Genomic DNA, 14,063 nt, shown 5'->3' on the forward strand with positions numbered 1-14,063 from the left:
TATTATTATTATTATTATTATTATTATTATTATTATTATGTGTCAAAAGGTAAAATAAAGGGATCACATGAAGCTGAATAGTTTTTGACCAAAAATGGGCAACAATGACTGCATTGTGTGTAGCTTTAAACAGTTCTTCTTCAATGCGTGAGACAGGGCATTGTAGGCAAGCATACAGATGCTGAGTTGTTTGTTCTGCTCCACAGTTACACAAGGTAGAGGATTCTTCTACATAGTGCCATTTTGCCAGGTTGCCTTTTGACCTGCCAACTCCACTTCTGAGTCTGTTCAGGAACTTCCAAGTTGCCCATTCTTGGTTCTTGGAAGAAGACCCTCATGGGGGCCATCCAGATGGAACTGCCTGATTATGCTACCCACAGGGAAATTCTTGCTGTTGCTGGAGGATTATAGGGTCTAACAACAGGTGTAGGTTTAAGACATCTTATGATTATTCTACATGTCATATTCAGTGCTATATTCACCTGTGTTGCATGGGCAGATTTATGCCAGATAGGGCAGGCATACTCAGCAGTTGAGAAAGACAAAGCCAGGACTGATGTTCTTATTAAGTTTGGGTCTGCATCTCATGCATTATTAGTAAGTTTCCTCAGGATGTCATCGTGTGCAGCTCCTTTGTGCTTGGTATTTGCACAGTGTTGACTAAATGTTAGTGTTCGATCTAAGGTGATGCCAAGATAGTTAGGATGGGAACAGTGTTCAAGTTCCTTGCCTTCCCATGTAACCTTCAATTTCCTATTGGGAAACACTGGAATACATAGTTACATCATGTGACTATAGTTCTGCAGCCACATCTGTCAATGCAGGATCTTGTTTTGCACTACCAATTCCTTTGGAGCAATAGGAATAAATGAGGGCAGTGATTTGATTTTAAATAGTTAACTGTTTAAACCTGTAAGCATTTAAACCGATGAATATAAAAAATGCTGTTGTGTGTCTTCAAGTGGTTTCTGACTTAGGAGAATTCTACAAGAACCAATCAGGAGGTTTCTCGGCAAAGTGTTTTTAAAACCAGAAATGGCCATGTAACATTTCCAGTCCCCTTTTCTCAAATTTCTTAGCTATTGGTATTCCCCCTGGATGGTCCAAGAGGATGGTAATGTGTTCTACTTAAGCAATTCTCTGTTTGAATGGTTACCCAGTCCATGTTTAGTTTAAAGAGGAAGGATCATGAAAAAGAAGAGCAGGTGCTTGAAAGAGGAGCTTTGATGTTGTCCTTCACTGGGGAAAGTTAAAAATCTACAAAAAAGCAACAGGAGCCTAGCAGCTATCCATAAAAACAATTGGACAACAGCCTAGACATTTGGCTATGGGAAAGTTCATTGCTTTTCTAAGTATAGTATTTTTTCACATCCATAAATTGGCACATGAAAATGTTATGCAAGTCTGTATCCTCTATTGTCCTGTTTTGTTTTTTGTTTTTGGCAGTGGAGGGACATGTGCATTCTCTTTGGTAACTTGGTATTTTTGTTATACTACATCAAGTATGTTTTTTTAAATTAAGCAGGTTGTAGTTCACCTGTATTTGAATTACAAATTTTCATTATTTCTCTTTCTTGGGGGGGGGGGGGGATTGTATAGATGTTTCATCTTCTTCTATTATGAAAGATATAAGTTTGTTTTCACACAAAATGCTCAGAATTTCACTTGTATAATAAATATGCATAAAGCTAGGCTGTTTCAGCACGAAGACAAAACCTGAAATAGAAACTGAGCATCTAGTATAGAACACATCACTTTTCACCTGCTGCTCAGCCTGTTTTGCTAAGATTCTTCAAGTCCCAGTGCATAAATCTCTTTGTTCTTAAGGAAGAAAGTTACAAGGAAGCATCCCCTCACTCCCATACCTCTGTCATATAGATCTCATGCAAGGGATTCAAAGCCAGGGATTCAAAGCTGTCAGTAGAATTTCTGCCAATTACCAGAGTTGAACAGATACCACTGGCTATATCTCACCCTCCTTAGTGTTAACACCTTGCAAGCACCACTACAAAAGCACCACTGAGGGCAGACAATCACTTATTTTATTTTGTTTACCTATTTATTTACTTACTTCCTGGGTGGTAGATCTGGGTTGTCATTTACTGAGTTTACAGATTTGTAAATGAAATGTTGATTCCCTTTTCAACTCTATGGATTCTTTCACACTCCATGATTATGGTTCCATTTTAATTGTCATGGCAATATCTTGACTAAAGCATCTGGGGGTTTGTAGCTTGGAGAGGTGCTAAACTGCAAATTCCAGATCGCTAGAATGGAACCATGGCAGTTAAAATGAAATCATGCCAGTATAGTTGTATAGTATGAAAGGACTCCAGGTTGTCATCAAATATATTCTTTTTGACACACACAATTTAATTTGGAACAAATAGGATCACAATGCTTTTAAAAAGATGCTACTTCAGGGCTAGGGAATCTGGCTCTCTAAATATTTTACTCCAGACATCCTATCAGCTTCATCCTGCATGGCCTTTGGTAGTAGATTGCAGAAATCTTTGTTCAAAAACATAGAGGGCCAAATATTTTCCATCCCTGTCCTAAGCTAATGCAGAAAGAAATGGAAATATAGAATGTAAATAAGCCAATATAGAGGCAATCAAGAACAGAAGTTATGGCACCCAAAACCAAGCATATCCTTTTAGGAAGATGTAGAAAACCTCACATTTCCCCTTTCCAGACTGTTAAAACAATTTTAAAAGTCTGGTCTTCCATAACATCCTATAGCTGCTGACTGTGACACTTACATCACTCCACCTAATGGTAGGGCTGGACCTGCATTGTCTTATCCTGTCTATTATTAAGTAAAACTAGAATTTTCTCTAGTAAATAGGACAGAAAATAAGCAAAGTAAGGATTGTGATAGAAGGAATAGATAGAAGGCTTTAAGGAGATGGGCACAATTCGTAGGAGAATTAACCCATAACATGTGTACGAATTGAGCTCCTGTCTTGAATAAGCAAAAATTGTAGCTTAAAATAAAATATATACAATTGGATTGAAGTTAAAGGAAAACACCTTCTACTACAAATGCAGTATAAGCATCTACCAGCATATTAATACAGTCCACTATTGGATACATTTAATACCAGTATGTTTAGTTTTTTTGCGGGTACATGAGTAGGTAGTATCAGCCAATGAGAATTTAAACCTTTTCTCTCTTTTGTTAAAGGGAAACAGCAAATGGCGTCTTAATGAAAACAGGTCTTATATCACAGTGCCAAGTGCAATTTATTTTTCAGGAGGCAATCCATAAATCTCTAAACCTCACAAATCCAATGCTGATTGCTGCTTGAGCGGCTTTCTTTGCAATGCACACAATGCCACAAAGTATGTAGTCTACAGTTTAAATGCAACCACAGTTCACAAAATGGTAACAGCGGTGCACATGCTACCTGTGTAGGAAGAAAAAAAAAATCAGGTCAAGCTATTTTTTTTCTTGTTACTGGAGATCATCCAACAATTCTACACATCATGCCATCATGTCAAAGGCATCACGGCAGCCTCTGTTTGAAAGGCATCACGGCAGCCTTTTGCTTTCACAGCTGCAATTGGGTACTTTAAGGTGCTCAACATCTCCCTTATAAGGGTTTCTTTACTTCTAGGGTGAGCAAAATTTAGTCCAGTTTTTGTGGCCAACTAAGCCCTCATAAAGGTCCCCTCCTGTTTATGAATTCACTTTGGCAAGAGCAAATAAATAGCATTTTCTTAAAAAGAAAACAAAATTGGTTTCTAGAAGTCCTGATATTTTTATGGACAATTTTCTGTGCATGGATCCTATACACATTGCTCCTTGCTTTTATTGAAAGCAGCACTTCAATGCTTTTGGAAATGTCATTGCTTGGGGTAGTTATAGTCATGGGATTTGGCCTTAGAGGACCTGGGAGAGAACTTTATCCCCACATCCAAAGAAATCATCTATCCCTACTTTAGTTGTTAGCATATGTTCAAAATATAAGAGTCTTATAGCACATTAAAGACCAAGACATTTTAGTTGGTCAAAGCTTTCATGGATGGCAGACCTGATGAATGTAATCAAAAGGAATGAAGTTGTCCAATATATAGACTACTTGCAACCTTGATGTTTGCAGAGAGCATAATTCCCAATGGTCCTACTGGTGTGAGGGGGGATTCTGGAACTATAGCCTACAAAGTAACTTCTTCAGGTTCTTCTTCTATTCTATTTGGGACTCTCATGGCCATTCTGCTGAGTGGAACAGTAGACTCCTATCTCCCAAAATTGTGCTCTGACAAAGCCATAGCTGACTTAAGAAAACAACCCAGGTTCAGGCTCCCCAAAACGTCAGAGCAGCAGCAGCAGCAGCAGCAACAACAACAATATTCTAGCACTTCTTGGGTGGGGTATTGAGTGAGATATTTTAGTACTGATTTAGGAGGAGTGCTCCAAATGAAGTCAATGGAAAAATGATCCTAATGATGCCTAGGGATTGGACTCTTAGCTTGTTATGGATGTGGGAGGTGGCCCTACCCCATCTGTAGGGAAATAAATTATTGTGATTAAGAGGATTATGGATGGAAAAGGCGATATCTTGGCAGCACATTAACTTGGCCAGCTGTTTCTTGAACACTTAAGGACATAGGTCAACATTGGCTTAGCTTCATGTCAAAATTTCATTAACATCCAAGAAACGGTGATAAAATTGTCTCAGACCTGTATATTAATAATATTCCCCACATTGTTTCAAACTTTGTTATATCTAGGAGACCAACATTTGTAGAAAAGACAACAAAAGAATACATTTTAAACCACAGCTGAATGTCGATTTGATCTTGACATCAAATGTCAACACTACAATTCTGTTCAGGAACTTTCCCCCCACACAGATACCAAAATTAAGGGACATGGTAACAAACAGGGAAGGGGGAAGTGATAGAAAAATGAACTTTCGATCTAAAAGTAGCTTATTGCTCTCCAATACCCCTGTACCACTGAAATATCCTGGTATATAAATTTAGGATTGCATTTCTGAAACTAAGTCCAAACACATGCTTATTCCTAAGATAGTTTAGTAGATAATACCCACAAGCAAGTATTCCTTTTGTTGATGCCTTAAAATACATTGGCTGTATCATGGCCCATTACTTTCATCCTCTGTATTGTGGATTAAGAGAAATAATACAGTATAATATGGTCATAAAGATATTTCTGAATAGTTGTTGAACCAGAAATACTGAAACCAAATCCAAATGCAAAATGTGGCGCATACCAAATCACAATATCACATTATTATGGAAAACCAGCATAACATTCAGTTACAACACTGAATACTACAAATTTTGGGTGTGTTCACAATCTAAAATGCTCAAATCTTTTTCCAAGCAATGTTTAGATAGCTGTGCAATCACATCTGTTTACCATTTCCCCTTGGTTGCAAATGGTTTGACTTACTGTTGCTGGGAAGTGTTCGGCTGCCACTGATGCTGTTAGCTGGAGGTGGAGAGAGGGACCGGACAGAGACAGTGTCCTCTTCTTGGGAGCAGCCTGCTTGAATGGCTCGGAGGTAGCTGTGGCTCCGGGAGCGAAAGTAACTAGGAAGGGGCAGGTCCAGTACTTCCACAGTAGTTGATTCTGCTTCACTGTAGGTTGATTCACACAGTCCCTCATATTGGTCATTTAGCTCCACTTCTCCTGCCTGTAAGAACACAGTTGGTCATTCTCTTAGCAAAAGGACCTGCAATTCCAAAGATCTCATAGGGGAATTGAATGTATTTTCTGACTTATTAATTTGCTTTCTGCTATACTAGGCAACTGTGTCCCTGCAAATCTGAGATTACAGTTCCCATAAGCCACAACAATGGGCTTTATAAAAGTTTGGATTGGTGGAAACAGTAGTTCAACAGATCTCCCTTATGCTTCTCAGCAGAATGAGATGTTTATTTGTTTACATTAGCCAATATTACCCTTGTTTCAAAACCGCTTCAATAGTATGTGGTCCAGCAAGTCACACAGGTTACTAGCTCTGAATTCTGGTATGTGAAGTGCTTAACAATGACCACAGCTTAGAAAAGTAACTTTTTGGATCAGACCTCGAGAAATGTCTGTGCTGGCTGGGGAATACTGGGATCTGTAATCCAAAGGGAAAAAAACAAGTAATGCTTCCATGTTCTGACAGCATCCTTGGTTTTATATGAGTCATGATGAGTACCAGCAAACCCAGGAGGTTCACAAACTTTCCAGTGATCTACCATAACTTGCTGTTAGATTATTTTTAACTTGGTAGGTCACATCTTGGGCAGGAATACTGCTAGGTTGTCGCATGTATGCTATAAGAGAAATAGAGATACTATAGAGAAACCTATGAAAGAAACTTACAGTAAATCAAGAATGAGCAAAATGTCATTACAGATGTTGTTTGGCCGCGGTTCCTAGTTTCTTCACCACTAACTATGCCAATTAGGGTTCAAGGGAGATGTAATCCAGAAATATGTGTTTTTACTGCACTAAATAAATCAGTCTCTATTGAAGATCCCTGGTGAGAAAATCTGATCAATCTAGTCTAGCTCATGTTTCTAACTAGGAATTATGCAAGTTTTCTATTTCACTGTTGTTGTTTATTTGTTCAGTCGCTTCCAACTCTTCTTGACCTCATGGGCCAGCCCATGCCAGAGCTCCCAGTTGGCTTTCGCCACCCCCAGCTCCTTCAAGGCCAAGACAGTCATCTATTTCACTACTGGCATCTAATTCTAATTTCTCAAATTTTCCATGGTGACATCTTAGGCAAGAGGTGATGCTTTTCATCCCACCTCAGCTGGTCCTGCCTAATGTTTTTGCTACAACTCTTCTGAGTGTGATCTTGTTTCATATTCGTTAAAGAAAACTAATCAAGTCTGGTAATTTGTCACACAAATTGGTGATCTCCATTTTGGAAAATATGGCCTGTTATTAATTTTACGGCCTTGTAAAATTGATTTTAGAGAATTAATTCATAATAAGTAATGACAGTTTAAAGTAAAGCAATGAAAAGACACCTGTTTTCTTAACCTTTCCTGAATTACTGCTCATTTTTCCTGGCTTCTCAACCTGAAAATTATCCCATTTATGCAGGCTACATTCATATCACAGAAAGACTTTGCTTGGGTCTTGTTACACCACCTGAAACACAGTAGGGAAAGCTAGACATCATTAAATTTTATGGTATAATAACTGAGGTCATTTTGTATATTTGCTAATTCACTCAATTTTTTCTCCTCTCATTTCATTAAGAGGCAGTGTCAAATATTTGGGGGTTGTAACACTTAAATAGTAATGGTTTTCAGCTACGTTCAAGAACTGAAACATTTAGCAAGTGATTTAACGTACTTGGGGGAGTCATAGTAGCTCTGAGGAACAGTGCATGCTTCGAATGTGGAAGACCCCAGGTACAATCCCTGCCCTTTCTAGTTAGGGCTGGGAAAGACCCTAGACTAAAACTATGGAGGGCTACTGCTAGCCAGTGCAAACAATGCTGAGCAACAAGGAAGTCTGAATCTGTATTAGGCAGTTCAATATGTGCATGTAAGGGATGGTAGAATATGATCAGATGGACGGTACCTGCTCTTCTTGTGAAAATATCTGTGGAATAAATGAGGGTTGTCCAAATATCTGGAAGAAAGAGTTGTAAAATATTAAAGCACCAGGGATGGGGATCTCACTGCTTCAACACAGAAACCATTTCAGCCTCCCAAGAATCACAAAGGGACAAAGGCTATCGTGTGACAGTTTGGGCTAATGACACAAAAATGAATTAAAAAACCAACAACTTCTCATTATATGGCTGACCAAACATGATGAGGCAAACCTTCATAGGACCAAAACCTTCAAGCTGCCAAGTATGAGGTAACATTTTGACAAAACTGAATCCAGCGTTAGGCACTTTGGCTAATTCAGGTTATCATACAGGGGAGACAAAAGTCAAGTGGAAAGAGTATTCAGCAACAGTTGGGGCAACAAACTTTTGGCCCTCTAGTTGTTTTGGATTTTAACTCCCAGAAATCCCAGCCAGTTTACCAGCTGTTAGGAACTGTGGGCCCTGAAGTCCAAAACACCTGGAGGACCAAAGGTTAGAGTCTACCGAGTTAGAGCAATATGTGACTCTAGTACTGTGCTAACTGAATCGGAATATTTATTAATAGCCAGGATGCGAAAGAATGGACCAGCACAAACACAATTTTTGTACTTAGGATGGATACATTTGCATCAGGCATGTAGCCGGGGGGGGGGGGGGCGCTCGGGGGGCTTCAGCCCCCCCCCCCCCGAAATTCTCATGGTGGTTCGCGAAAAGGCCTTATTGGTGCATTATTTAAACTGTTATGTTTATTCATATCATGATCTGATAACCATACTCAATATATCCCTTATGCATGAGGGTATTGGGGTAATGATACAAAAGGTTTGCGAGGCTAGACCCTCTTTTACTCAGACTCAGCCCCCCCAAAACTCAGCCCTCCCGAACCTCCCCTGAAAAAAATCCCCCCCCCCCGAAACGAAATCCTGGCTACGGGCCTGATTTGCATATTATGTTGTTCTTTTTGCTGAAAAATCTAACTATTATAATGCCATCACTGACATTTTATATGTTGAATCTCATTTGCTAGACCAGATGGAGTGTAGGTATTCAATTATATTGACAATTTTGTTGGACTGTCACCACTCTAGGGTTTTAATGAAAGCGAACAACACATTTCAATCCAATACAGGCAAAAATCCTAGCTAGGATAAATATACTATACTCTTAAAGCTAAACTTGGCTACTCAGCTAAAGTTTTTTTTAAAATCACTATTAAGTAGCATGCTGTTTAACAGACTGGTGGCTGTCAACACATCCTTTTCTTTCCTCTGTTCAGACCTGATAAGAATTATCCTACTATTTACTGGAAAGAATTGTGCTAGGAGAAGCAGAATCTGTCTAGTAAAACTTGTGTTCAGAATTCTCCATCAAATTTAAAGTTTGACTTTATGAATATTTACTTAGATATAAGTGTCACCGAATTCAATGGGAGTTCTGTTCTGCTGATTCCAGTCACTGTTTTATTATTATCTTTCTTATTTTAATGCTAACCAGAGGATTATGGTTAGAGGTGCAGTATATAAGAAGATGTCTTTCCTGGAAATCAGTTTGCAATAGAATTGCAATCCTAGATGTATTATAAAAATATGAACTTTCTAGACAGGGTACCAATACAAAAGTAAAGTAAAGCTGTCCTCCATTCTCATGGGGATAACTTAGGGTCCTTCCATGATGTCCTTTATACCAGATAATCTGGGAACAGATCCTGGGATAAAGGGACAGTGTGGAAGGGCCCTTAGATTTCAGATTTTCTGATTCTTTCCTTCCTTTCATTTCTTTCAGACTACGAAACCAATCTACACATACATTTGGGACAGATTAAATGTTATTTTAAATTCAACAACTTTGAAACATTTTAACCTAACATATTTTCATGCCATATATCAGCATTTCTCAACCTGGGGGTCGGGACGCTTGCGGGGTCACGAGGGGGCATCAGAGGGGTCGCCAAAGACCATCAGAAATCACAGTGTTTTCTGTTGGTCATGGGGTTCTGTATGCCAAGTTTGCCCAATTCCATCATTGGTGGAGTTCAGTGAATGAAAATACACCCTGCATATCAGATATTTACATTACAATTCATAACAATAGCAAAATTACAGTTATGAAGTAGCAATGGAAGTAGTTTTATGGTTGGGGGTCACTACAACATGAGGAGATCACGACATTTGGAAGGTAGAGAACCACTGCCATATATCGTGGGGTGGAACCTAGTGATCTTCTCCATCTTCTAGGGTTTCACAGATGAACATTTCAATTCCCCATAGTACCACCATTTCCTTGTTTCCCATATTTTGTATGATTTCCCCATCAATCTAAAGGTAGCAATATCTTTCCTAGGAGTAAGAGATTTAAGCTAAAATATGATGGCATTTTGGTCCCTTCCTTTTAATCTATTCTCTCTGACTCCCTGATACAGACAAATAGAATAAAGCAAAGGAGGGAGAGGAAGAATGGTCTAATCAGACACCTTTGGCAAGTAGGACATGATGTCAATACTTTTCTCTATTGTTGGTCCTGAACAACTGGTATTGGGAGACCTTTGCTCCTAACAGTGGAAGGACCCCCTTATCACTACATGGACTGATTAAAGCAGCCAGTACACAGATGGTGAGGGCCTTGACTGAGATATGAAAAGAAAAAGATGGCTACCCAGAGTTCTCAGGTCAGGACTATTTCAGGGCCTGAGAGTTCTGGACCAAAATCTGAGATCAAGGGTGATCCCTTATGATATCATAGGACAAGGGGCAGCCTCTGGTTAAACATGATACATTTAGTACCAACCACATTTACATATAATATGTCACTCAGATAAACAAAGCCAAGCCTAACTAGTGAGAACACACACACACTTTTCAGTGCAACAATTTTGGCCTGAGATGTTTCCCCTCACTCTGAGATTCTGGCCTGGAAGTTAACTTTTTGTTGAATATCACAACCTCTTAAGACAAGAGACTACTTGAAGGGGTGTAGGACAGACTGTGTGGCATATACAGCTCTGACTATCAATGGAGGGGAAAGCCTGGAGGGGCGAGTGACCAGCGTATCTCCGACATCTATCACTTGAGGTGGTTACTCACCCTTCCCTTAATGGTCATATTATCCCTGGCAGGAATCTTTTGCAGCCATTTTCATTCCATGTAAAGTGTATTTGAGCAGTTTTTATTCTTTTAATGCTCAGGTATTATTGTGTGACAGGAAACAGAAGAAAGTCAAATCAAATGTCTGTTCTAGCCACTGGAGGTTTTGCATTTGAATTTCAAATGCCAGGAAATGCAAAAGCTGATTTGCATTTTCCTGCATTTGAGTGATCTTCCAAAAGCATTATCCTTTTTAGATTAGGTGGGAATTGTCCTTTTGTGTTGCTAGGAAGAGTTGCTGCTCCCTCTCACCTGATTGACGCTACTGGACTCATCAAGGTTGTCTGGGATCGGGCTGTATTCTTCTTCCCAGCTTGGGAACTTCGGAGGCAAAACCATCTCAACAGAATCAAGGCGGTCCAGGCTTCTGTAGAATAAGAACAGAGAGAATCTGAAGTCATGATCATATAACAAGAGGAGAAAAGCAAACAGTGATCATTGTATTTAGTGACATAACAAGGTATTGACACAGGCAAGTTGACTTTAGTGAGACCCTTTTTGGGGGTCCACTTCTTTCCTGATTATTTATTTACTCAGCTGTTTACCATCAGGCCTATATTCAGGGTCTATTCAATTCCAATTTAACTGCCATAGTTCTATCCTGCGGAATCCTGGGGTTTGTTGTTTGACGAAACACTGGAACACCTTGACTGAGTATTCAAAGTGCCCCTCCCTAAACTATTCCAGGATTCCATAGGACAAAACTATAGTAGTTAAAGAGGAGTGATAATTATACAATTCTGCATTGTGAATGGACTCTAAGAACTGGAATTGTGAACCTGGCAGATACAACCTCCCAACTCACAATTACAAGAAATTTGGTGAAGTTCAAAACTTGCATATATGAGGCCAATATGAGGTTGACACTCTGGCACCTTAGTTGCAAATTGGTGGCAGCTAGTTTTATGTATATATGGTCTGTGTTTTTAAAATTGTGCAATTTTATATTATATTATGTGCTGATAGTGGTTGCATTTATAATTTCTATGTGATATTGTTTATACTCATGTGCCATTTATGTCATATGCTGCACCTTGGAGTGCCTTTGTAAGCTGCCCCGAGTCCCTTCGGGGAGATGGTGGTGGGATATAAATAAACGTTGTTGTTGTTGTTGTTGTTTTTGTTGTTATTCTCATCATATTAATCAGATCCCACACCCTCCAACAAGAAATCGATATGGACACAGATAACAGTGTGACTAGAATTGATCCCAGAAGGACATATGAGTGATTGTGTAGAGATATTACCTTTTTTCAGTATAACTACCAGTATCACCTAGCTCTTAACAGACAAGCATGTTACAGCAGTTTGAGAATTGGTCTTTGATTCTGAGATATCAGAGCCTTAATATTACTCAGCCAAGAAAGCCCACTGGGTGGCCTTCAGCAAGTCACACTCTTTTACCCTCAGGAAGGCAATAACAAACCTCCGCAGAATAAATCCTACTGGGGGGGGGGGGGGGGGGGGAGACTTATAATAACAGTCATCTTGAAGGCACATAACAATATTTGAATTTAATTAGTAGTAAATTATAGGTTTCTCCACTATCTCCACAACTCTTAAAGCTTTAAAAGTATTTTTTAGATTTAAAAAATCTTGGGAAATATTGGGATGGGGGTAAATTTCTCAAGTCTATGGGCTGCGAATTATTTTCCTTGGACACCACAAAGTTGGACCTGCCCTCAATTTCCCTTGATGCCTCCTGTGCTACATTACATTCACTTTTTTATTTAACTAAAAAGGGTATGAGCCACCCAGAAACTGTAAAGAGGCACTTTATTTTGTTTTTTATCCACTGACCTAGTTTTGGCTCAGGAGGACTCTTTCAAAAATAGGACTGACTGTTTTAAGACTTTTGGGAAAAGTCTCTGCAAACCTAAAACAGGTCAGAGGACTAAAATATGGCAAATTGGTCTCCGTATCTCATAGAAAGTACAAAGGGCTCTTTTGAGTAAATGGGAAAGGGTCTGGATGCTACATGTCAGCAATGGACTACACATTACTCACCCCTAACATAATTGATGCTTAGTTTCTAACTATTTGTTACATATTAAGTACCAATTTTGTAGCAAATAACTTGGACCTGTTCATGAGTGGAGAAAAGCGTAAGCTAGGTAGGTATGTCTCTCTTTATGCTTCCTAGTCCTGCTTTTTTTGTATCTACGAATAGATGATTAAGCTTGGGCTTTACTTCCTTTCTTCATGATTTGATAGTGTTTCCTGTTTTGTCTTGTATGGATTACATAGAAGTGGAAAACACACAGAGGTCTGAATCCCACTGGTTACTTTCATCTAGAGTAGGCCCATTGAATCAATAGTTAAATAGTGAGTCGATACATAGGTCATTTCCATTGACTCAATAATTTTCTCAACAGGATTCAGGCTGGGGTATACATAATGGTTGACTTGTTGAAGCCATCTTTGTGGCTGCTATGTAACAAAGAAGCAGCAAGGCCAACTCCACTGAAACAAGTTTGTCCCCTTCAATGGCCTATTGGTATCTGCTGGAGTTTGATTCAAGACCACTTGTGGGTACCAAATATATGTGGATGTTCAAGACCCATTATAAACAGTAGCATAGTAAAATGGTGTCCCTTATACAAAATGGCAAAGTCAAGGTATGCTTTTTGGATTTTTCTTTAGGGTAGCAGGTAATATTTTCAAGCATAGGTGGTAGAATCCATGGATGAAGAATTTGTACATGCGCAAATACTTTGGTATTATTAATCTAGAAAACAATTTATGGGAATATACAAGACAACTGATAAAAGTAGTTTATGGTGACAGCAGGAGCTCATTATATTGTAAATAGAAGCTTCAAAGGAATAATCTAAAATCAGGACTGCCAAAGGGGGAAAAATACTTAAATATACTATTGTCAGTAGTCTTGACAATTACCAGGCCTCCCACAACTTCTGTTTTCATTGTTAAGCATACAAGATCTATATGAAATATATTTAATATCATATCTAACAAAGTATCAGATGGAAACATATCTGCAACTCAGTCAGAAAATAAAACTTGATATAGCCACTGGTCGGCAGTAGTGCCCCATTTGCAGCCACTGATCACCAACTAACAGCTTGCACTTGTCATGAAGCTACAGGGAAGCTGTTGCTTTCTCCAATTCATTGTGCTAAGTACATTTCCAAGACTCCTGACAGAGTGTATTTAAAGCAAATCTCACAGTCATTGCTGGAAAAAAAGCTGATTGCTGAGCAACAGTAGGCCTGAAAGCATCACAGGAAGAGGCCACAGATAGATGGTAGACCAAATATTGTGTTTCTAGATGCACACAGATTCAGTTCCAGGCATTTCTAGGAAGGCCTTGGAAAGACCA

The 14,063-nt window shown here is 39.1% G+C and overlaps 1 protein-coding gene across 2 annotated transcripts in view; it reads right to left on the reverse strand.

The window, feature by feature from the left end:
- Nucleotides 1-14,063, reverse strand: part of DLGAP4 (DLG associated protein 4) — a 431,492-nt gene that overhangs the window by 91,078 nt on the left and 326,351 nt on the right. For both annotated transcript variants that reach the window (XM_067468148.1, XM_060772311.2), the window contains 3 exons: nt 10,976-11,090; nt 7,568-7,618; nt 5,426-5,669 (listed from right to left, as the gene is read on the reverse strand). In XM_067468148.1, coding sequence (XP_067324249.1) covers nt 5,426-5,669; nt 7,568-7,618; nt 10,976-11,090 — 410 coding nt within the window. The remainder of the gene's footprint in view (nt 1-5,425; nt 5,670-7,567; nt 7,619-10,975; nt 11,091-14,063) is intronic.

Source organism: Anolis sagrei, chromosome 4 (assembly GCF_037176765.1).
Source record: "Anolis sagrei isolate rAnoSag1 chromosome 4, rAnoSag1.mat, whole genome shotgun sequence".
Classification (NCBI taxonomy): Eukaryota; Metazoa; Chordata; class Lepidosauria; order Squamata; family Dactyloidae; genus Anolis; species Anolis sagrei.